Raw genomic sequence first — 22,700 nt, 5'->3', positions numbered from 1 at the left:
GTAGATTCAGCTCTAGATGGGCGTGTACACTCCTGGACCTTGGTGAACGATGCCACTAAGGGTGTCTTTGGCACTGTATCGTCAGTGGCTCAATACACGCGTTTTAAGCGCGATAACACACGAGCTTAGAGCTAGATGTTGTTGATCCTACACTAGTTTCCCCAGCCTCATGTATCTTGGTACCTTTCACTAAATCCTTTTTGCTTTTGCCCGGAGCGTACGATCCCCAGTTGTTCCGCGAACCTGCAGCCGCAGTCCTGGAAAGTAACAGTACCCATCCGAATCAGGCGTAGAATCAAGATCAAGCGCCGGAGGATATCCAAAAACAGCAAGTCCACGTGTTGCCACAGGAGGTCTTAGTAGAAGTGGCTTCGAGTGACAGCGGATTTGCCGCTATATTTGCGCTGATCGTAGACAGACCTGGATTAGTTTCGTCTCTCATGCAGACTACTGGAGACAGTGAGCTCTTCATGTAGGGGAGCTTGGTATCACAACTCCAGACCGTCACCCTAAGGCTCGCTTCGAACTGTGGCGTACTATCTTATCATCGAAGACACCATAATCATACGATGAACGAAGTGACATCTTGGAACGAGGCTTGCGCTTGACACTCACGATGACCTCAACCACCTTCAGTGCCAAGTTTCGTACGGTTTACCGAGGGGCTTCTTGCATCCAGACGAGCTGGAAGGAGTTCAGCTATGCTTGGTGTAGCCTGGGCAGACATGATCTCGATCGGGGGAAGCGACAAGCCGTGAGAGCAGAAGATAGAGAGAGCGCTTCACCTGAGCACGCTGAAATGTCTATATAAGACCTACCACCCTTCGCCCATAGCCATCATCATCATCAGAACAACTCACAGCATCACAACTACTAAGCACCTTTCTTCTCATCATCCCATCATCTTTTACAACACAAACCTCCTCTTCATCCCAACACCAAGATGAAGCCTTCCACCATCCTCTCCGTCTTCACTGTGGTGGCCACTGTTTCAGCGGTGCCTACCATGGAACTTGAACCGAGAGCAGCTCCAACATGCCCTGCTGGAAGCTTCAAGCAGATCTGCCTGCCCGGCGGACTGTTCAACATCATCAACACGCTTCTGGGCAATATCCTCGGCACTGTTCAGATTTTCGGTACCCCTTGCGGCGGCACGATCAAGTGCTGCACTACTTCCTCTGGAATCGGCTCCAAGATCAAGGTCAGCGGACTCAAATGTGTTGCTCCTACTACACCAACTACTCCAACCATTCCACCCGTGGTGTCTGCACTTCCACCTATCATCCCACCCGTGGTTTCTGCCATACCGCCTGTGGTGTCTGCCATTCCACCAGTCATCTCTGGTGTGGTTTCCGCTATTCCACCAGTCGTCTCCGCTGTCGTCCCACCCGTGGTTTCCATCGTAGCACCCGTGGTTTCCGATGTCGTCTCCGTCGTAGCGCCTGTGGTCTCCGGTGTGGTTTCAGTCGTAGCGCCTGTGGTTTCCGGCGTGGCCTCAGTCGTTCTACCAGTGGCAACACCCATCCTTGAACCAGTACTCTCCGCCGTAGTACCAGTGGCGACACCCATCCTCTCCGTCGTAGTTCCAGTGGCTACACCCATCCTAAACCCAGTGCTTTCTGTCGTAGTGCCAGCGGCAACACCCATCCTCAACCCAGTACTCTCCGTCGCTGCACCAGCCGCAACACCCATCCTGAACCCAGTACTCTCCATTGTTGCACCAGTCGCAACACCCATCGTTCAACTTCCGGGCATTGGACTCTAGTTTCGGTTTTGGAAGAAAGCAAGTTCACTCGATGTTTGTACCGCTTTGGATTTCTTACTACACTCATTTTAGGTTTTTTATGGACTTGGTTCAGGGGTTGGCTCTGTATAGCGATGTCTACACTCCTTTTGTCTCACTCATGTACTTGGAATAGTGATATAGTATGAATAAAAAAGCGATTAGCGATCAAACAAAACCCTGGAATCCGTGTTCCAGTACGAAAAGAATCGAAGCTTCGTTGAGAAAGCACACGCAGCTGCAATCCATTGCCCAATCAACTCACTCAACCACCCTCCCAAACCCCTCCTTCTCCCTCATACCCCTCCCCTTCGCCTCGATCTTATCGTTCTTGACCATACCCCCCACCTTTTCCACAACTTTCCCCAAGAGAGAATCTGGCTCCGGTCCGCTCATCTCCCCCGTCTTGTTCCCGTACCCTGCGCCGCCTGTAGATCCGCTGCCCATGGCTGTCCCGTTGGAATAAGGCGCTGTGTCGGAGTGGCTGCCGAACCGGAATTCAGAGGTGTCGGTGTCGGGAGTGGACGAGGAGCGTTTGTTTCCTGGGAAGGTGTTAGGAATGTTAAACGTGTGCGTAGGGGAGCGTTTGCTGGGGGGCGATGAGAAGAGGGAAGGGGAGGGTGGAATTACCGAATCCTGCGCCGCCTGTTATACCTGAGCCGTGCTTTTCGTGGGGGTTATGGTATGGGGTGTGAGAGTCTACGAGACCGAGACGTGTGGTGCTGTGTTGGTCTTGGAGGTCTTCTGCGGTGTAGTCTGGAGCTGTGCGGTTCCCATAGCCTGCCATGTTTGCTTGTGATTATGTGATAACTTTGAGTGTTTGGGTGTATGTTCAGGTTGATATCACTCGACGTCGGAAAGTATGGACGGTAGGTAGTAGATAGTGTTATGTTACCACGAATACACGGAGATCCATCGCGGACTATATATCGTTCATGCACCCTTCCTTTACTATCTGCCGTGTGCTAGCCCGAGCATAATTGGCATGTGTTAAGGAGTAAAAAAGCCTTATGAGGTCACCTTGCTGGGGGAGGCGTAGATCATGCGATCAGAAGCTCTATAAGAGGGTGGAAGACCCGGCCAAGGTGTGCTTGGTATTCCTTGTAGTACGCTAAGTTCCGCTTATGTGGGTCGAAAGAGATAGTGGCTAAACTGGATCCTACGTGAGCTGTCGATGCTATGCAAGTTTGCGATACCGGGGTCGCTTTTAATAGATCCTTGGATACTTTCGAATCGCATGAGTCGTCGGCCTCAGCTTCACAATGGTTCCTTTTTCACACTTTAAATGCGTGGTCGGGACTTGTAGGTCGGCACTCATTGGATCGATTTGTTGTGAAGATTGAGGCCAGAGATAAAGCTGACATCCCGAATTGGTGGTCGTCGCCGCTGATCCATGATAGCGATAAGAGTCCCGCTAGGTGCTGTTCCGTCACTGGCTACTCCGTGTCTGCCAAGATCTGGGGTATCCCACACTCCCTAAAGCCCATCTGAAAGATCCAGAACCTGTACGCCAAGGTGTCTAACGCCAGCAGTGCAATGCATGATAATCGAGAATAGAAAAGGACGAATAGCTGAAGGTAATGACCTCATCGGATATATTTGGACTGTCGCGTGGTGTTAGAAGGTTACTTGAGGCTCAATCAAGAGGCACATACCATGAATTTCTTGTGGAAGTCGGACCGCAGCATGTCGTTGATGAATTCCTTCTTCTTGTTCCTGTCTTCGGTACCTCGTGCTTGGTTCTTGAACACGACATCGTCGTCCCATCGTCGCTTCATCGTGAAGTCTTTCGCGTTGAGCAAGGGGTTACCTCGGGCGACATCGATTTCGCGTTGTTGTTCCTCTTCTGCGGCGCGTTCTGCCTCCTCTTTGGCCTTGGCTGCGGCGCGCTCCTTCTTGATCTTCTCCAGCTCGCGCATGAGGGCCGCGGTTTCATCCTCTTCGTCTTCGTCGCTGATACACCATTAGTCAACGAATTGGGTAATGACACAACTTCGCACTTACTCGTCATCGCTGCTCTCACTCTCGCTACTGCTGTCGTCGGCGTCCACGTCTCTGAACTTTTCCAAGACTTCTATGCGCCGCCGTTTTTGAGCTGCTTCATCCTCTTCCCCCTCTTCGCCTGCCGGTACAGCATCAATCTGACGCTTATGCGCATTGCCAGACTCTGCTGCTGCCTCAGGCTCAACGTAGGTGCCATTCTTCTTCGCGATGTGACGCGCCTCGGCCTCGAGAAGTTCGGCGCGAAGATCGCGCTGTATGTCGGCATCGCCGCCCTGTCCCGGCTGTCTATGCTTGAGTGTTGTGTGCGCTGGGAGTAGTCGCTGGTGGTAGGCGGGTCCTCGCTGAGCTTCTTTGCCGCGCGCGGGATCGAATGTGGGTCTGTGGGCGGTCGTCATTGTATGGTTTTATTATTTTGCGATGGTACGATGGGCTGGCACGGGTTTCGGAAGTCTTGCGCGTGGTTGAAGTGGTGAGTAGGTGATGTGTAGAAGAATTGGTGCACAGAAGCTTGAACTCGTAAATCGCGCTAGAGGACCGGCGATTACAATTCCCCGCCGCCGCATTTTCTATGGCTGTTACAACGACTACCATTTCAACATCGACGACCCCACGCATTTGTTGTAGAGGACAAAGATGCCTCGAGAAGCTGAGATATCGCTTAATGAGCGCGAGTTCATCAAGCAAGCGCTGCAGGAACAGATACGAATTGACCGACGCGCATTCGACGCCTTCCGCCCACTCGAGCTCACTTTTGGAGAAGAGTATGGCGTCGCAGATGTTCAGTTAGGCAAGACAAGGTACATGATTTACTGGGAGGTCATATGCGCAAGCTAACACTTCTCAGGGTGATTGCGCGCATATCAGTAGACGTGACGACACCATTACCAGAGCGCAAGTTTGATGGTATCTTTCAAATAGTCACGGAGTTTTCTCCAATGGCTTCTCCAGCCTTTGAAGTTGGTCGGTATGTTCTTTCAGATACCTACCAGACCTTCGGTATATCTGACTGAAAAATTAGTCCTACAGATGCCGAAGTCATCCTCTCGCGCATCCTCGAGAAAGCCATCCGTCGCTCCAACGCTCTTGACACCGAATCGCTCTGCATCATCGCTGGCTTAAAGTGCTTCGCTCTCCGCGCCGACGTACACATCATCGACCACGACGGCGGGCTGATCGATGCATCGTGCATAGCCGTCATGGCTGCTTTACAACACTTTCGAAGACCAGACGTACAAGTAGAAGGCGAGAAGGCGACAATTCTCAGTGTGCGCGAGCGCGAACCCATACCGTTGTCGATCTTACACCAGCCGCTCTGTGTCACATTTTCATACTTTGAGGGAGAGATATTTTTGGTGGATGCAAACCTGGCTGAAGAGCAAGTCAGGCAGGGAGAAGTCATTCTCACAATGAACAAGCACGGCGAACTGTGTCAGATTGCGAAGTACGGAGGAGCGACAATAAACCCGCTGGCTCTGCTGAATTGCACGAACGTTGCTCTGCAGAAGGTCAAGGAGATGAACGCGTTCATCCAGAAAAGGCTTGACGAAGACGCCAAAGAAAGGGATGCCGGAGGACTAATGGCAGAACTTAGCGCTGAGAATGCCAGGTGAGACCTCGCACGAGGCAGAATTACCTTACAAAAGACGACACGTCTGGCCAACAGCCAGTCTGCGATGCTTCCAAATACTCGCATCTTGGGCGCCGCTCAAGTTCGTCCGAGCATTCCATCCAAGAGGAAAGTTTCTAGAACAGGACGCACCGTGAGCCCACTGATGATGTGGGTCGGTGGTCGGCGGCCCCTTGAAACGCTACTGGGAACACCGAAGACCAAATCGCGAGATGCGAATTTAGAAGTAGCATGCGAATGTGGCTACGGATCGATAGTTCATGTTAGGATAATGATCTATATACAGCTGTCGAGATCAGTTTGCTATATATTTACTTATTTAAATGCATCTCGACCTGCAATCGCGAAGTATGCTCCCATCTTCAAACCCGAAGTTCTAGATTTTGGAGTTCACAAAGCGGTGACGTAGCTGACAAAGCCCGACCGCGTCGCGCGACACCTCGGCCCACGCTCCCTGCATTTCCACGCGACACACCAACACCTTAATCGAATGATATCTCCACATGCTCATTACCAGCGGACAAATTGTTGTCCTTCAAGCGGACCGAGATATCTGCAGTGATATATAGCTAAGATCCCGCATCATGGCTACTACACTGCAGTTTCAAAGTCGCTTCACTCCAATCTTGAACATTGCGTCATCAAGGGTCTCGCCGCATTACGTCTTCTATCCTAGATACCAAGCATCCGGCGCATCCTCACAACATCTCTTCTCTCCACACTGAGTCTCTTCACCCAGACTTTCCACAATCCACAAAGCCCAGCATGTCGTCGAAACTCGTACCTTCCGACCCAGCCAGCGTCATGGTGATTCGCGACGTTGTTCCGCGCGTAATCACCACTCTATCGGTCCCGTTCTGGAGATTCGGTCGCGTGAAGATTGGCGGAAGAGGAACGATTGGTATGTTGTGCCCAAAAGACACTTCACATGCAACTGCTAATGCGCAAGAACAGTGCGCCTCGAATCCGGTTCTCTCGCCGTCTTCTCTCCTGTCGCATTGACCGAGGATGTCAAGCAGAAAGTATCTGAGATGGGCGAAGTAAAATACATCGCCGCCCTAGACGCAGAGGTACGTAGCAAGTCCACCAGAAGACCCGCAATCATCGCTGACACTCTACGCAACAGCACCACATATTCCTCGGCCCCTGGCACAAAGAATACCCCAACGCGCAAGTTATGGGCCCCGACGTCCTCCCCGAAAAGCGCGCAAAGCAAAACGACGAAAACGTCCCCTTCTCGATCCTCTTCAGCGCCGACAAACGCGTCGAGACCATCTCCCCCGAATTCGACGCGGAGTTCGATTGGGAGTACGTCCCCTCGCACGTCAACAAAGAACTCGTCTTCCATCACCGTCCCACCCGCACTCTCATACAGGCTGATCTCATGTTCAATCTGCCTGCTACTGAGCAGTTCAGCAAATCAGGGGTCGACCCGAATAGCGGCATCTTGACCAAGATCTTTGGGGCGCTGCAGAGTACAAAGGGTGATGCGAAGTGGCAACAGAGGACTATTTGGTATGGAACTAGTGCGAGTGACAGGAAGGGTTTCTCGGCTAGTATGGAGAGGATCAACAAGTGGGGGTTCAACAGGATTATCCCTTGCCATGGCGATGTGATGGAGGGAGATGGCAAAGGCATCTTTGAGAAGGTCATGAGGTGGCATTTGGATGCTGCCGCGCAGGGCAAGAAGAGTACCTGAGTGTGTTGACAGAGATGATGGGGCGTTTGGGGTGGTGCAAAAGCGAGATGTGTACATCGAAGAAAAGCGTGGAGTTGAGGTGGGTGGACGATGATACCAGTGGATGAGGGGTTGCTCTTTCTTCATATGTACTAACAACATAATTATATCCTTCATCCTTGCCAGCAAGAATACGTCATGAATAATCGTATCGTTTACTTCCTACCCACCCAATCCGCCATCTCAATATCGTCAGCGAAGTTCTGCTTCCTGACATCTCTCCCGTCGTAGCCACCCTTCATCTTCTCCTTCTGACCAGTCCAGATCGACGCAATACCAGCCAACGTATACGGATTCTTATCAAACCTTGCCGCCAGTGCCGGAGGTTTAACCTCCACCGGCGGCGGCTGTTGGGCCGTATCTTGATACCCACCCGCCATGTCTCCAGGTTGCTCGAAGAGGATATCCTCACTATACCCCGGATACCCATACGGCGAAGCTTCCGGCTCCCGCTGTTCGTGCGGGTGGGGATGCAGATACGGGTGCGGTAAATGCAGCTGCGGAACATGAACATTTGGATGCATAACATGATCCACAACCCCCATAACCGTCTCCTTCACCCCATGCGCCTCCCCATTCTTCCCTTGTCTCTCCTTCGCCTCATTCGGATCCTCATATCCCCTCCCTCCCTTCTTTCTCGCCATACCCTTATTAAACTTCCCGTACCTCGCCGCTTTAGCCATATAGTACGCGATGCCCAGGCCTACGCCTAACAAACCTACAACAGGCGCACATGTCATGAGTAGCCACGCTACATGCAGTAACAAGTCATTTAACCAAAGTTTCTTCTTCGAGGTCTTGTACTCTGTGTCCGAGAGATGTGCAACAAACCAGGGGATGTGATACACGAGCGACTTCTCGAGGAGGGCGAGGGTAAGCGTGGTTTGTACCGTGAGGAGGGAGAGGCATGCTACCCGTGACCAGTGGGCTACGAGGGGTTTGTTGATTTTGAGGTCCTTGAATGCTGTCCAGCGTTCTGTGTAGGGTGCGAGGGCGCGCTCGTGGAGGTCTGGTGGTGGGGGTGGTTTTGGCTCTTCTTCTTTTGCGTCCGCTGGTAGGCCTTGTAATCTTTCTCTCTCTTGGTCTGCGTTCTTTTCCGGTGGCTTTTCGTTCTTGGTGAAGTAGAGGAGGCTTATTGGGGCACGCCACAGGACGAAGAAGGGGAGGACGATGGCGAAGAGAACAAGGCTGATGAGTATCTGTATGATTATAGTGAGGGCGTGGATCAGCCGGTCAGGCTGCATGGTGGTAGGCGATCGTATTCGGAGGTGGTTGCTAGAGTTCTGCACATAGTGGCGATATTGCAAGACGTAGTGATATCTCAGCGAGTAGCATGGGCGCGTGAAGGCTCCTTGTGATGGAGTTGGAAAGGAAGCTCGTGGAAGACAGATGGTGAAGCAGGAGAGCTGTCTTCACGATGCTGTACCATGTGACGTGCCCCATCAATACGTTATTCTATACTCTGGTGGTACATATTCCAGACCTAGCCCTTCAAAGACCTTCTTCTCAGCATCTTCGGGCGTACCCTCGACTCCATCGGGCCCTTCCAGCATTATGGCTTCGCCGTTACTTCGACTTCGGATACCGCTGCTATCGAACTTCCAGCCTTTGATGGCTTTCGCATACCGCCTCAGATCACGCTGGAAGGTGGTACCGCCACTCCAACCTAGGACTGCGCAACCAACCGACCGCCAAGGCGCGATGATGATGTCAACGCGGCGGTGAATAGCAGGGTTCTTCGCTCTTGGATTCTCGGCAAGATCCTCCTCACGAGTAGGCCACGCCGGATCTTGCCACACAACGAGTGCCTTGTCAAGCGTATCAAAGCCCGCGCCAGCTCCCTTTGCAGATCGAAGAGGCAGCGCATGTTGACCACGATTAGTGTTCTTCAAGCTCATCGTAAGAGTGTGAGTAATCCACTCGGATTCCTCCAATGACTCGACAATCTCGCGAACCAAGCCCGCTGTACTCTCTAGCTCCGGGTGCGACACGATCAAGTCCACGTCACCAGAGTCTGTCTTGCCACGTCTGTACCCGCCCACAATCGTGACAGTAATGCGTTCGTCGCGAAGCTTCACAGCGTGTTCGCGAACAACAGCTGCGATTTGCTCAACTTCAGGGCGCGGAATACAGACCAAGAATTCGTCATAGTACTTGACGCCAATTTGCTGCACTCTGTCCAGGTCGTTCCAGCCAAACTCGATGATATCATCCAATTCAGTCCAGTGGTTGTTGTAGTAGAATTGGCGTGCGGTCTTGGCTCCAACGCCCCAGATGTTGTAGAAGGAACGTACGACTTTCATTGATTCATCGGCCTCGAAATCTTCGACTGCTTGAATCTTACCAGTGTTCTTCCACTCTACAAAAAGAACTTCAGTTTTCTCGTCACAACCCGGTAGCTGAGCGATCTCTCGGGGGTGACTAAGTCTGTACGGATATGCAGCGATAGAAGCGATAATGGTTGAGTAAGCACGAACACCTATGTCGTCGTCGATCAAAGTTCGAGCAGTCCTTATCTTCCTGAGCTGGTCGAGGAAGTCTTCATTGGGTCCATTGCCAGGTGTGAAGCGCTGACATGAATACTTGACGCCCTTCTTCACCCAATCCGGTGCTGCAGGAATGTCACTGTCCTCGCCTTCGTACTCACTGGTCGTTTGCTGCAGTAAATGTGCAGCTTGTGAAGCATACGAGTGGCCAACAGGCTGGGAAGAGCGGGCGAAAGCCTTTCCATCGAAGCGATTAGAAGTGTGGTTCCCGAGTCTTTGCGGCTGATATGTACTTTTCTTGGTAGTCGTCTTCATGTCTAATTTTGCGCGGTCTAAGATGTCTTGCACTGGATGTGGTCGTGTTGCCAAGAGAGTCTGAGATGCCGGCGCTACTTTTGTGTGCGCGCCGAAAATGTCTTTGATAGACTTCTTATTCAATGATTTAGGCCGTTCAATGACTTTACCCGTGTAGACCAAGCTGTCTCCCAATGGAAGTAGATGACCTGCAGTTACACAAGCTTCTACCCAGTCGAACTTGATAACCCAGATGGTATCGTCAGACGAATCCTCGAACAGTAGCGGAGCCTGTGAGCCATTGTCGGATCTCGAAGGGGACGAGAGAGGAACGTGGTGCTGCTCAGTCTCAGAGCCGTTGCCAGCCTCATCCTCGGTGGTAGAGTCTCCCTCGTCCGCAGATAACCGAGCAGACGTTTTACCAATCCTTCGCCTCTTGTTGGAGTGATCCTGTGCCTTCACAGGACTAGCTGGCCGTTTAGGGGTGACAATCTCCTGAACAACCAGCTTTCGAGCCCTCAATTCGAACTCGGCCCTTCTCTTTGTACCCACCTTCCCAATAAAGACCTTTGCCCTGGAGACATCGGTAGTAAGCGGTGCGTCGTACTGGCGCAACGTTTCCTTGAGCAGCTTCACTTCCTCGTCCTGCAGATGCGCAGTGAAAATTGCAATTGGCGGGAGTCTGCTGAGGTCGAGGGCCTGTGCGGATATCGTGGATGTTGGTGATAGCGATCCTGGGCGTATTGTCTGGGAAGAGTGTTCATGATCGTCCATATCGGGGTATTTTATGCTGAACCGATTCCTCCAAGCAGGGGTTGTCAAGACGTGTCCAAGAGACGCGTTCTGTGCCTTCGGCTGTCTAGTTGAGTTGTCCAGCTGATCATTGTTCGAGTAGCCAAGATAAGCGATGTTATGTGATGTCTAGGTAACTGTCCAAGTAAGTTTAGAGTCTTCCCAACGTCGCGCGACGATGATGACGTCCGCGTGATGTGGAGGCTGGGAGTGTTTGCTCTGTTTGCCTTCGATCGCTCTTGCACGCCCGTGCGCCTAGTAGCGCCACGCTAGTGTTAGCGCCCGCGTTTTGACGCGCAATCCATCTGCTACATTCGTTTCATCATGTCCAGCCCAACGTCTTCCAGGCTGAATCTCCGGAATCCTCCAGTTTAACCGCCCGGCGTGCCTGTATCAGAGTTGACATCCGCAGACAATTTGGCATGACGGTGGCGTTCCAGGAATCATGCGAGTCGAAACAGCACGCCTAGCCGCAAAGCCGGCGATCGAAACACACTGATCTAGATCTAGAAGTTGGGGAAACATCAGCCGAGTAGTCAAGGCTACAGGCTGGGGGCGCTGATGCACGCCTGGCTCCCCTCAACGGATCTCTGGTTCTTTCCAACTACATCGGGCAGGTCCTTCAGGCGTACTGGGCCCCAGCGTCTCGAAGTTATGCAATGGTTCGATGAATTCGCACCAGCGTGTTCAATGCGGTCACAACTGCGCCAACACCACGGGCTAAAGATTGCGCGAACATCCCCTCCCTGCCGTTGATCGTTTCTCTTGGTGCGCGGACCGCTGTTTCGGAATAATTGACAGGCAGACGTAACCTCTGACAGCCCATTAACCTACCGGTTGGTGGATATATAGTGAGCTTGTCTGGATAAGCTGCGGGTGATGATGCACTTTGGACGAACCGGTCTTCGTTCGTTACTACCCCGGCCGTTCTTGCAGCGGATATACATGTGGATCGCCACTCATTAACGTGCTTTATCTCTTCTTGTTGCACACTTACTCGGGCCTTCGACATTCTTTTCTTCATTCATTTCGCTACTTTTGACAAGAGCGCTGGTCTCTGAGGGTAGCTAGACTACGCCCATTCAGCTTTGACAGCAACCCATTTCGATCTCACTGAACATCTACACCACTCACCCGACATTCCTTCGTTTACCACACCAAAAATGCGCTCCTTCATCATCATGGCCATCGTGGCCCTGTTCGCTTTCGCGTCTGCCATGCCCATATCACCTTCGGCGCCCCGCCTCCAAAAGCGAGCTGAACAGTATCGCCTACAAGGACTGAGAGAGGTATGTTGCGCGCGCCATCGGACATGAAAAGGACATCGTGACTAACTATCATAGTTCGAAATCGCCGAACGTCTATCATCTTCCGCATCATCAGAGGTTGACCCATGGCGCACTCGAATGAACCACAAGTTCCATGCCCTTTTTGACCCGACACCAACCGACGAAGAGGAAGCTTCGTATGATGACGACCAAGAGGACTTTTCTGGAGACGTAGCACCGGGATCTGTGGAAGCGCCACAAGTCCTCCCCAAGGCTTCAGAGGAAGACAGCCTCTTCGACCGTCTGTGCGCCATGTTCCACCGCGCGGAGAGCAACTTGGGGTACGAGGGCAAGGAGCTTGATGTGCGTCGACCAGGAGGTGTTAGGGACTGGAAGCGATCTTATGGAGGCTTCCGACGATAGAGTGCAATCTAACTTTCCATCACTTCACCCCATGAAATCCTGAACGAGACAACTGGTATATTTCTAACTGAATCCGTGGTGATCCCAAAGCCTATAGCCCACCTACCCAAATGATGTTCGCGCCCGCTGAGTTAAGTAATAATCCAAAACAATGCCGCCAATCCTCAAGCGCCTGACTAGTTACCCAAAAGACGTGTGTATGACTAGACACCCATGGTGAAATCATGTTCTATACCTGGAGTTACACTGTGGGCTGTTAGAAGGTGCTTTTAAAGCATGGAGTGAACTTACCTGGCCATGAACTTCAAGAAGACGACAAGATACTGGTCCACGCGGATAGCTACTTCGTCGTCGCCACCCTCGCTAAGGACCTCCCAGTCGTCCTTGCCCTCGTCGCCATCCTTGTTCCTTGCTTGCTCCGTGAGCTTGAGCAGCCGTGTATCGTCGACTAGCGCTTCCATGCCGCTGTCGAGTTTGCTGACATCTTTACCGGCTTTGAGCTTGGCGAGTCGAAGCTTCAGAGCAGCGTCGGCGCGGTCAAGGAGTACTTTCATGACGGATGCATGTTTGCAGGGATGTACCGAGGCAGTCTTGAGAGGGTTCTCGAAGAAAGGGAAGTCCTCGATGGTGACCGTCTTGTCCTTGTAGTCTCCGACGATATCCTCCATCATCTCTTGTGGTTTCAGTGGAACGGACGTGGAGCCGTAGCCGGAGAGATATAATCGCGGTGTTCGGTAGTGGGCGGAGTATGTGATGTAGAGGGTGTATGTGCGAAGGGGCCTGTTGGGTGTCAGTGAGTCTGTAGAGCGCTGGCAGCAGGCGGGCACACTCACGCCTTTGTATTTGAGTCGGCCTTGGGGTCTCTTATGATGGCTTCCTCGTCGTCTTCGATATCCTCCATGTCGGGTATCTCGTCATCCTCCTCTGCCGCGCCTAGGTTGCCGCTCTCGTCGACCGTCCGCACGTCGCGCACCTTGGCCTCCTGGCTTGCGGCCATGCCTCCGGTCCTGAGCCAGCCGTCATCGTCGGTCGCACCTTCCCCAGCAGCGAAGCCGTCCCTCACTATGGTCTCATCTTGGCCCGCCTCTCCCGCAAAGTTGTCGTCGAGCCGTCGGTGGCAGGGCACGCCGCGCGTTACCAGGAACTGCTTTCCTTCAGGCAGGTACGACACGCGCTTTGCAGGCGATGACGCGTCGGCCCACTGCCATGAGGGGAACTTGAAGACGAGGAAGTCGCCAGCAAGGACAAACTCCTCGGGCGTGATCTGGCCCGTCTCGCGGAAGGTCGATGTGTGGCTGATGGCGGCGGTCCGCTCCCGGAACGTGTCGATGTACGACCTGACAAAGTTGTAGGCCATGCTGGTTGCTCGTGGTTGGTCTGATTTGCTTGCGGAGTTCGAGGCCGTGGTTGAGCGGGTAGCGATGTTGTGTCGTGTATCTCTAAGGTACTTGGAGGGGCGCGGGGGTGGAGGCCTCCACCATCATCCCAAGCCGACGCTCCTCACCCCCACTTGTCAGCCGACAACACCCAACATTCATCCCCGTCATCCGCCGCCTGCCTTCACAACACTTCATCACGCTTCGATTTCACATGACGATAGCGCACTCAGGGCCCAAGACTGTCACGCACCTTCGCCGTGACACAGTGGCGCAGAGCTGTCTAGCGCTTGAACTATCCATGGATACGCTGCATGCCATCAAATATGACATCAGTGAGTATGCTGCTTCCCGACTACTGCGATAGGCTCGGAGCTCACACCGTGTCTCGATGCAGCTGCGCTCGGAGAGCCCTACGAATTCATAGTCATCCGGTGCACTTCGACTGTCGATATTCGTAGTACCGTCTGCAGGTATCCCTAAGATTGGTATCTGATTCCGCATACAAATCGGTATGCTACCTGCGCAGGCGAAACTCGTTTGCGTCGACCTACTGCCTTGAGCTGGGGAGATACACAGAAACACAGACAGGTGTCAGGACGCCCACGCTCGTGTGCGAGCGTCTGGAACTCGTAACACTCATGACAGATATCGTTACGAGGTCTGGCAGTGCCAGAGATAGTCGACGGAGCAACAAGGCAAAACGTTGTCGCAGCACAGCAAGACACGCCTTCGATTCGTTTACGTTACCTCTTGAGCGACAACTCCATGACCAAGCACACTCGTGTTAACCGACTTCAACAGATTGCCTAGCTTCAGGCTCGTTCTTCGACAGGGGGCGTTAGTGTCGACAATGATGGGCGTGCTCCATGTCTGCGCAATGTCGTACGCCGTTGCCTGAATGCAACGGCAGATCCCCCTGACATTGCCTCTAGCCTCGAATCTAGGGCTAACTCAAACATCATATCTCTCCTCGATGGACCCACATAACAAATACGTACGACTGTTCGTTTCTGGAGCTGACAATGTATCGAGCTGAGATAAAGCGATGCCACAATGCTTCATAGGTAAATTTTGTCCAGAAACGACCAGTGCGAAATTACAAGGCAAAGAAAATGGACCACATGCTCACCCAAGCCCTTCTAACCCCGTTCGGCGCTCACCGCATTCATTTGCTTCGAACGCACCCTTTTCGACCTCGAAACATACGACAAATCCTTGTCTGCTACCAAATGTTGCATGGGCTCTCATAGTCATTTCTCTCTTTGGTGCAACTTCAAAGTGAGTTCACAATGTCTTTGCTATGAGGCTAGTGGCTCATGCACATGAACGTAGGTTTTGATAGACTACAACATGAATACCAACTGACAAATCCATTAAGGTTCAGTTGATGTACGGCAACCCACAGCCGGCCCACAGTCAACCCTGAACAGCCCCACATGTTCACATACGAGCTCGGGCTACAGAAAGCGTATCCTTACCGACGTGGCGATCAGATCAGTGCTCAACAGCCGCTATAGCCATTCGGAATTCCAGCATGTGTAACGAATCTACCCGCGACTTCCGCTTATGGCAGATTGTACCCATAGTAGCAACGGCTGGGTGCCTTTGCACGTTTGGGAGAAATCCTTGAACCACGCTCATTCCAAATGCAAAGTCAAGCACGCGGAAACATCTAAAGAGCTTCGTACCATATCGCAGACTGTCCATGCATGTCAAATCGATTGCAAACAAAGACCATGGGAAGTACTATCGGCCGGCAGTGCTCGTATGTCTGTACCACTGAGTCACCAAAGTAACAGTGACCGATGCAGGCATTACCCTCAAAAGAAATATGCTCTCAAAGAGACGGAATGGTCACAGCGGCAAAATACCCACAAATTCTCAAGCCAAAAAGCTGAGCCATTCGCGGAGCGTCAACGCCGTGCTGCCAACAAACGCACCCACAGCATATCTCAAGAAACTATGATGTACAGCGTCCTTACCAAAGCTTCAGCACTGGCTACAACACCTTCAACACTTGTGGCATGGCAGAAATAGCGCCCAGTCGATCCGAGCCACTTGGTGCATCTATTGAGACTGTACCAATGGTCTAATGTCGTGTCGCCTCAAGCGTCTCCCTCTGTCTATAAAGGCCCCATGCTCGACAGCGGACTGAGCATATTTCATCCGATGACAAGGACATTGCAACTATTCCTGACCTCATCACGAACAGCATATTCACTTATCTTTCGACCTCACGAACGGCACGCCGGAATTTCGAACCTATATATCGCTTCTCACAAGCTGTCATTGTTGCAATGACGGATCCCAGTACAGTAAACGATCCTTCGCAGCCGCGATGCGGAGGTTGACGCCGACATATTACACCGCCCAGGCCCAAGTATGCATCAGGCTTATCTTTTGGAGGTCGACGTCGCTGATATAATGGTGCGAAACAGTCATTGCAATTATTCGGTGATCTGGACCACGTGCTACACAGTCGCACGCATAGCAATATCTTCATCAGCTTGACGATTTTATCCTACCAACAGCCAGCCGCTTGACAGAAGGGGCACCAAACACCATGGCAGCACCATCGCCAACACGCGATCAGCATATGCGGGGCCTATCTTTCTATCCCGCACTTTTGCGTTGCATGATGGCACATTATTGAGTTCGCAGTCCTCGGTATCACCTTCTGCACAAAATCAAGCTCTAAGTACAGTCGCTCCGAAATTTGCATGTTTTGTCCTCTCTCCAACCGCAATTTCACCACGATGTTACTCATAGTAACGAGCAATACCACCTTTCAACCTGTGTATTCTCGGTCAAGGAACATGCCAAGTGGTACCTTCCCTTGCTGTGGTTGGAAACATGTCGTGTCGCCAGGCTCTTAGCATTCCCGCGCCGCGGAACGCTCACCAGTGACACGAACACGGGCAGATGGGCATTCTACCACAATACCATCGAGCACATGACAACGGTTTGCGCCTCGGTGGGGACTTCCGAGAACAACGGTTGGCTTTCGTTTTCTCTGCTCGAAAAATGAGCACTGGATGAAACCCGCGCTTCTCCAATCAAATGGTGACTCCCGCGTGTACAGCATCCGCTTCTTCGTTGGCAACGTTACTATGCGACATGCGGAAATTCGTATCGGAGCCGACTTCGGCAGGTAACGAGGATGCTGTGAGCTGTGAATTTGCGATTAAGGAACATGTCTCGATACTCGCCTTTCTCCGTATCCAAAGAACTTGCGGCAGAGTGAGTCACCACGACAACGACAACGATAACAATGCCCCAATGATAGCCGCATGTTGCGATTCCCGTCGTTCAAAAGCAGTATACTAGCCCCAACGCAGCGGGTATAACACTTACAATCATAGTACAAGGCAATGGAAACAGCAGAGGCCCTGTACCACGCTAACTAGAAGAGTAGGAATGTGGCTAGCGGCTGAGACCGGGATACGCTCACGACTGTTGCAATTGTGTGGCATATGCACGGCTGTAGTCCGTTTTAGTGGCATGTGAAGGCCTCAGACGGTGATGGTTCAACGAGTATGGGGAACTTCCACCTTCGAAGAATGGCTTGCGCTTCGAACACGTCCTGCACCGCAGTCTTTGAAGCAGCATCAGTCTAAAGCATTTTCATGTTTCAGATGGAACCGGAGCATATCTATTATCGCTCAGCTCACTGATCAACTAGACTCCTCCCCAGGTCCTTGCTCGGTGCATCCCCCAACATGCACTGGAAAGCGAGGTGGGCGGAACCTGTTCACCCATCCAACATCCTAAACCTTGACATCAAGGCTGAAGCTCGAAGCCGACCACCTCGCAGGCCCACCAGTGAAAGCTTCCGTACCGATTTGATAGACTACTCATGTGTCAGTACCAGTCAGCTCTAACCGTGCAGGAACTACCTACCGATCAGATTCTGCGTGCTCGCAGGGTACTGCTGGGTCTGTACCAGGTAGTTGAAGAACAACTTGATATCAGCGCTAAAGCTCTTGATATCACTGTTTCCAGCGCGTACGAAACTGTACACGCGCATCGACCCGTTGTAGCCGGTGTAGAGATCAAACGTGTATCCAGCGATGGTAACGGTAGCCACTGGGGCTCCAGCTTGCGAGATAGGCCATACGCCTCCCAGCCTCCCGAGCCTTCTCCACGTTAGCCTCGCTCCGTTGCAGTCATCGTTTAGACACGGCATGAACGTACCAGACCATAAGCTCATAATCCCCACTACTATTAACATGCTCGGGATCCGCCGCAGTAAAAACATCATACGCCACATTCGCCCTCACATTGCTCGTCTGATTATACGACCACTCCACCTGCGTCGGCATACTAGTAATCTGCGAGATCTTTTGCCCTTTGGTCAGGATTTTACCGGCGTAGGCATAGCTCTTAACTTGGTCCTGGCCGCCTTGCCATACCCAATCCGTGCTCCATTTGATTCCGTTTCCGGTGCTGCCCTCGTAGTAGGTGCACTGAGAGCCAGATGTCGCCTGGTCTTTGCCCCAGAGGTTGTTGAGGATTTCGTAGCCGTTTGCGGAGTGGTAGGCGTATTGTGTGCAGAGGCTGACGGTTTCTTGGACGGAGGTTGCGGAGCGGGAGGTGAGGGTGGGTGTGCCGACGGGGGTGGCTGAGACGCTGGTTAGTAGACCGGCGGATAGAGCGATGAGGAGCCTCATGGTGGATTCGACGAGTTTTGTACGGGAGAATGGACACGGATTTTGTCTGATTAGTGATACACGGTTCTGTAGTTCATTTTATACTAATTCTACACAAAGATCAACTTCAGCCTCGGATGCACTTCAGCCGCTCCATATGAGATTTCGTAATTGCCCGATCAGCGACCAGCCCTTTTAGCAAACCTGTTGGTCATGGCACAAGACTAAGCTGTATCGGAGTAGCCTCACTCCCGGCCCTTCAGCCTCCAGATGAGGTACGAACGAGTTAATGACATGGATGTTTAAGTCACGGTCGAGGTAGTAGGGCCGGTTCACTTTGTGTGGTGTATTTAACCTTATGAAGCTTCATATATGCTAGTGTGACCGGGTGTTGAACTCGGCACACATGCGGGGTACCTAGACCGTATAGCAGCAAATTGTATGTGCAAGAGCTCGGTATGTTCCGAAGACAGGATCAAACATCAAAGAACGACATTCACTATGCCGAAATCAGGGAACGGGTGGATTGTGTAGTAACTTGCTTCTCCACACGTCTAACAGCCCCATCTATTCCAATCGTGCAACATGGATCCCTCACTTTGTTCCTCGCAGTAGGATACTCCACGGAATGCAATACCCCCCAAAGTGTACCCCTAGTGCCCTATAGCAAGCCAAACAAATGCAAAGCAGCGACCAACAAACTCAATATATGCCTTGTGTGCGGTACTGGAAAGTATCGTAACTATCATGTCGTCAGTAAATGTCGTCTACAAGTATAGGGTAAAGGTCAGACTTACAGTCGGGTATAATAACTCCCCACACTCTTCGCAACGAGTTCCTCGACGAACCCTTCGGCCTCCTCCCTACTCAAATGCAACATGAGACGCGCTCTCAGACTATTCGTCACGCTCGCCGCGCCAGCAGCAAAGCATGGCATGCTGCTCTGTTTGCTCATCAAATCGACCAGCATGATAAGTCTCTCAGCGTCTTTCCTCAGCGCTTGGAACGCCTTCTTGCACAGCGTTTTGAACTCGTCGAACGCGGGAGATGTTACGCCGCCTAGGACGTCGACGTAGTCTTGCGTTAGTTTGAAAGGCGCGGCTTCGAAACCCATAGACCCGGGGCTGTTGGAGAGCATGAAGCCAAAGTCGATGTGGATTATGTGGCCCATGTTATCGATGAGGAGATTGCCGTTGTGGCGATCCTTCAGTTGCAGAACGTAGCATATCATGCTGTATGCGGCCAGGGAGCGCGCGAAGCATCCTACACCCGCAATGTAGGCTTCCGAGTCTGGCTCACCGAACGTCTTGAGCCAGTGGTCTTTTAGGGTTGCGATGCGTTTCCGGGGGTTCGTACCTGCTGCTATGCTAGCAAGTGTCAAGCTTCGTTTCAGGGAGTGAAGAGATACACCGTTGGTGATGGTCTCGATAAGTCCGCAGGATTCGCCGGTGACCAAGATACGCATTCGTTTTGTCCAGACTGGCACATTTGCTTCTTCCCAGATCTTGGTGCATACTTCGATGAGCTGGCACGCAAACGCTTCTTGACGCAAGTCGGCTCCGGTCTTGACAATAACACTGATCAGATCCCAGTTCTTCATATTACCATATGGAGAAGATCGCCGTATTCGCTCTCGCTTGGCGCTCCATTCTTCACCGAATGTCGCGGCGCTGGGGTCATCACGATCGCCCTTCCGCTTCATACCACCAGTTTTGAGATCGTTCTCCATGCGAGCTGCACCCGCACCGGTGTTAGTAGCGACGGCCAAACCGTCCTCAAGCTCTTCTGGCTCGGCACTGATTGCAGCTGGATCCGACTCTGCCATGATCGTGTCGAAGGTGGGGCCCTGGTCCTCGTTCAAGAAGTTTTGCTCTTCCAAGCTTTGCATGCTTGCGATGATCTTGGCCTTGATCGCAGCTACTTCGCCCTTTGGCCGTTTCGCGCCACTCGCCTCGAGCTGTGCAAGCATCTGGGCAGCGGTGCGCATGTGAGTCGCAAGGGCGGAGAAGTCTGGTTGATCCGCTGATTGATTCCGCTGGTTCAAATTCGCAGGAATCGTCATTCGCCTGATCGGACCGGGACTGTTCGACCTGCTGATCTGCGAGTCGGAAGTTCGTGGTGTAGACAAGGTGGCCACAGAGGACAGAGTGTTTGCTCCACTAGAAGACCTGGGGGCTGTGGCTTTCACATTGGCAGCCGCAGCAGGCAAGGTTATGCGTGCCATCCCGGAAGCAAGGTCGGTATCATCCATATCCTTGATGAGCGAGGTGCTGCCCAGGTCTCCAGTAGCGGGCTCGAACACGCTGTCTGATCCATTGGGTGGCGTGCGGTCGAAGGCAGAATACTCAGCATGAGTGATGTCAAATAGTCGTCTCCGCGAGGTGCCCTTCTCTAGCATCAGTTTCTCAAGCAGCTGTTGGTTCTGTTCAGTGTCCGGATCAAAGTCAAAGTCCTCCTCCAAGACCTCAACCATGAGCAGATACGGTACTCGCTCTGCACTGTTGAGACTAGTCGCTTCCGCGGGGTTGATGCGCACTATGCGGTGATGTTGACTCTGCGACGGGATCCCATCCTTGAGAGTCGGAGGCGATAATAAGGGTATATCAACTTCAGCCGGCAAGTCCTGGGCGATCAACGCTAGTTCAGCCCTCAGAGCACTCAGCCGCGCGGGCTTCGGCACAACGACCAGGCGGTTTGAGATGTCCTCGAGCGCGCTGAGAAACTGGGTCTCGTTCCGGAAGTAGTTGGATCGCAGTAGTCGCACCTTCTGCGCGCGGGATAAGGCGGTGGGTGAAAGGGGCCTCGGTGGCAGCCCGGGGTGCTTGCGAGAACCATGCTGGAGTGGGCCTGGTCCGAGGCCAGCAGTTGCGGGAGGTGTGGGCAGGGGAGAAGACGTTTGGTCTCGGAAGTCGGGTAATGACGACGAGCTGAGCCGGGCCTCCGAGGCTATCGACAGCAACGAAGGGCGATGCTGCATCGAGGGAGTCCGTGTAGTAGCTGGCGGTCGTACAGCTGCCTTCCTCAGGTCCTTGGGTTCACGTGGCCGCGAGGACGAAGCCTTGACGGATCGCCCATCCTCAGGGTCGGAGTGCTGCTGCGCTATCCTCTTCTCCTTGGAGCGTGAGGAGCTGCCCGTGACGGTCTTGCTCCGCCCGACCTTGGCCGTCTGCACATTGTCCGAGATGATGTCCTCGACGGGCCGTGGCTTCCGCGCCTGCGCAATGGCCAGGGGTCCGGCGTGGACGGGGAGGAAGGGCGCGGCTATGCTCGCCAGGACCAGGCTCGAGAGGACCGTGACGGGCAGGACGTTCTCCTTGATCTTCTCGCGGCGCTGGGGCTCGGCGGACCCGAAGACGATGCGCTGGACGCGGTTGTAGATGCGGCGGCATGTCTTGAAGGCAATCGAGTTGGGGGCGCTGGCGAGGTCGTGCAGGTACGTCTGGAACAGCCAGAAGGTCAGCAGCGCGCCGTTGACCGACTCCTCGCACAGGTCGATTATGAATTCCTCCAGGGCCATGGACTCATTGTCGATGCTGATGAGCAGGTGGCAGAGCCTGTGCCCCGCGTGTGTAAGCTAGCTGTCCATGTCTCGTCGAGGTGGGCAGGCGGCGACGTACTGCGGGAGGAAGAACTCGAGCTCCTCGTAGGCGAACTGGCGCAGCTTCGAACAGAGCACATAGTGGATTCCGACGTGGTCTGCATACCGGCTGCGGTCATGGCCATGGTCAGCAACGGGCCCCAATGCGGACGGGGAGGTGGAGGTGAAGGGCGCTGCGTGCGGCGGTGCTGCGGGCAACGGTGGCTTCGGGGCACATGGGACGGGGACGGGGAGGGACGGGGACTCACGCAAGGTATGCTACTGCGAGGCTCGGATCTTGGTTGAAGTGCTCAGATTCTATAAAGCGCTCTAGCAGATTCCAACTCATCTGGGACGGCTCATTGGGGCTCAGGACGGGTGGAGGGCGACGGCATGCGGTGAAATGCTCAAAAGGGTCGCATACGGAAAGATGGGGCGCGACAGGGTTCAGCGGGCGGAGCTGCTCATCTCCGCCGCCTGCGTGATAGATAGCCTAGCAATGCGACATCCACTGTATTACTCCACTAACACTACTGCTTTCACTATGCTTCCTCCAGTCCAGCCATACATTCCGCCATCATAAAGAATAATCCTGCAACAATAAACAGATACCCGCAGCCAACGCCGTGCATTTGACTTTTTGAATAAGCCCAGCCCTCGCGCGCAGTGAACAACATATC

At 53.0% G+C, this 22,700-nt stretch overlaps 10 protein-coding genes across 10 annotated transcripts; 3 read left to right on the top strand and 7 right to left on the bottom strand.

The window, feature by feature from the left end:
• Positions 1-2,044: 2,044 nt before the first annotated feature.
• On the bottom strand, positions 2,045-2,570 carry J4E88_002223 (uncharacterized protein; the record flags this gene model as incomplete). Its single annotated transcript, XM_049395888.1, has 2 exons — positions 2,045-2,325; positions 2,414-2,570. 2 exons carry the CDS (start codon positions 2,568-2,570, stop codon positions 2,045-2,047), a joined length of 438 nt encoding a protein of 145 aa, XP_049258292.1.
• Positions 2,571-3,369: 799 nt separating this feature from the next.
• Positions 3,370-4,182, bottom strand: CWC15 (complexed with cef1p; the record flags this gene model as incomplete). Its single annotated transcript, XM_049395887.1, has 3 exons — positions 3,370-3,387; positions 3,439-3,736; positions 3,788-4,182. The coding sequence occupies 3 exons, from the start codon at positions 4,180-4,182 to the stop codon at positions 3,370-3,372; spliced, it is 711 nt and encodes a 236-aa protein (XP_049258291.1).
• Positions 4,183-4,420: 238 nt separating this feature from the next.
• Positions 4,421-5,397, top strand: J4E88_002221 (uncharacterized protein; the record flags this gene model as incomplete). The annotated part of the gene is made up of 3 exons (XM_049395886.1): positions 4,421-4,584; positions 4,632-4,751; positions 4,806-5,397. 3 exons carry the CDS (start codon positions 4,421-4,423, stop codon positions 5,395-5,397), a joined length of 876 nt encoding a protein of 291 aa, XP_049258290.1.
• A 782-nt stretch (positions 5,398-6,179) lies between these two features.
• On the top strand, positions 6,180-7,113 carry J4E88_002220 (uncharacterized protein; the record flags this gene model as incomplete). Its single annotated transcript, XM_049395885.1, has 3 exons — positions 6,180-6,315; positions 6,369-6,484; positions 6,541-7,113. 3 exons carry the CDS (start codon positions 6,180-6,182, stop codon positions 7,111-7,113), a joined length of 825 nt encoding a protein of 274 aa, XP_049258289.1.
• A 194-nt stretch (positions 7,114-7,307) lies between these two features.
• On the bottom strand, positions 7,308-8,396 carry J4E88_002219 (uncharacterized protein; the record flags this gene model as incomplete). The annotated part of the gene is made up of 1 exon (XM_049395884.1): positions 7,308-8,396. The coding sequence occupies one exon, from the start codon at positions 8,394-8,396 to the stop codon at positions 7,308-7,310; it is 1,089 nt and encodes a 362-aa protein (XP_049258288.1).
• Positions 8,397-8,594: 198 nt separating this feature from the next.
• On the bottom strand, positions 8,595-10,706 carry J4E88_002218 (uncharacterized protein; the record flags this gene model as incomplete). The annotated part of the gene is made up of 1 exon (XM_049395883.1): positions 8,595-10,706. One exon carries the CDS (start codon positions 10,704-10,706, stop codon positions 8,595-8,597), a length of 2,112 nt encoding a protein of 703 aa, XP_049258287.1.
• Positions 10,707-11,887: 1,181 nt separating this feature from the next.
• J4E88_002217 (uncharacterized protein) lies at positions 11,888-12,415 on the top strand (the record flags this gene model as incomplete). Its single annotated transcript, XM_049395882.1, has 2 exons — positions 11,888-12,013; positions 12,068-12,415. 2 exons carry the CDS (start codon positions 11,888-11,890, stop codon positions 12,413-12,415), a joined length of 474 nt encoding a protein of 157 aa, XP_049258286.1.
• Positions 12,416-12,618: 203 nt separating this feature from the next.
• ATG3 (E2-like enzyme) lies at positions 12,619-13,772 on the bottom strand (the record flags this gene model as incomplete). Its single annotated transcript, XM_049395881.1, has 3 exons — positions 12,619-12,661; positions 12,707-13,195; positions 13,249-13,772. 3 exons carry the CDS (start codon positions 13,770-13,772, stop codon positions 12,619-12,621), a joined length of 1,056 nt encoding a protein of 351 aa, XP_049258285.1.
• A 3,789-nt stretch (positions 13,773-17,561) lies between these two features.
• J4E88_002215 (uncharacterized protein) lies at positions 17,562-18,464 on the bottom strand (the record flags this gene model as incomplete). The annotated part of the gene is made up of 3 exons (XM_049395880.1): positions 17,562-17,644; positions 17,695-17,930; positions 18,058-18,464. The coding sequence occupies 3 exons, from the start codon at positions 18,462-18,464 to the stop codon at positions 17,562-17,564; spliced, it is 726 nt and encodes a 241-aa protein (XP_049258284.1).
• A 681-nt stretch (positions 18,465-19,145) lies between these two features.
• J4E88_002214 (uncharacterized protein) lies at positions 19,146-22,369 on the bottom strand (the record flags this gene model as incomplete). Its single annotated transcript, XM_049395879.1, has 4 exons — positions 19,146-19,185; positions 19,241-21,997; positions 22,061-22,150; positions 22,290-22,369. 4 exons carry the CDS (start codon positions 22,367-22,369, stop codon positions 19,146-19,148), a joined length of 2,967 nt encoding a protein of 988 aa, XP_049258283.1.
• Positions 22,370-22,700: the final 331 nt, after the last annotated feature.

This window comes from Alternaria novae-zelandiae, assembly GCF_023758075.1.
Source record: "Alternaria novae-zelandiae strain BMP 2774 chromosome Unknown scaffold_3, whole genome shotgun sequence".
Taxonomy (NCBI): domain Eukaryota; kingdom Fungi; phylum Ascomycota; class Dothideomycetes; order Pleosporales; family Pleosporaceae; genus Alternaria; species Alternaria novae-zelandiae.
The sequence above is the reverse complement of the archived record's forward strand: the minus strand, read 5'-3'. Positions and strand labels throughout refer to the sequence as shown.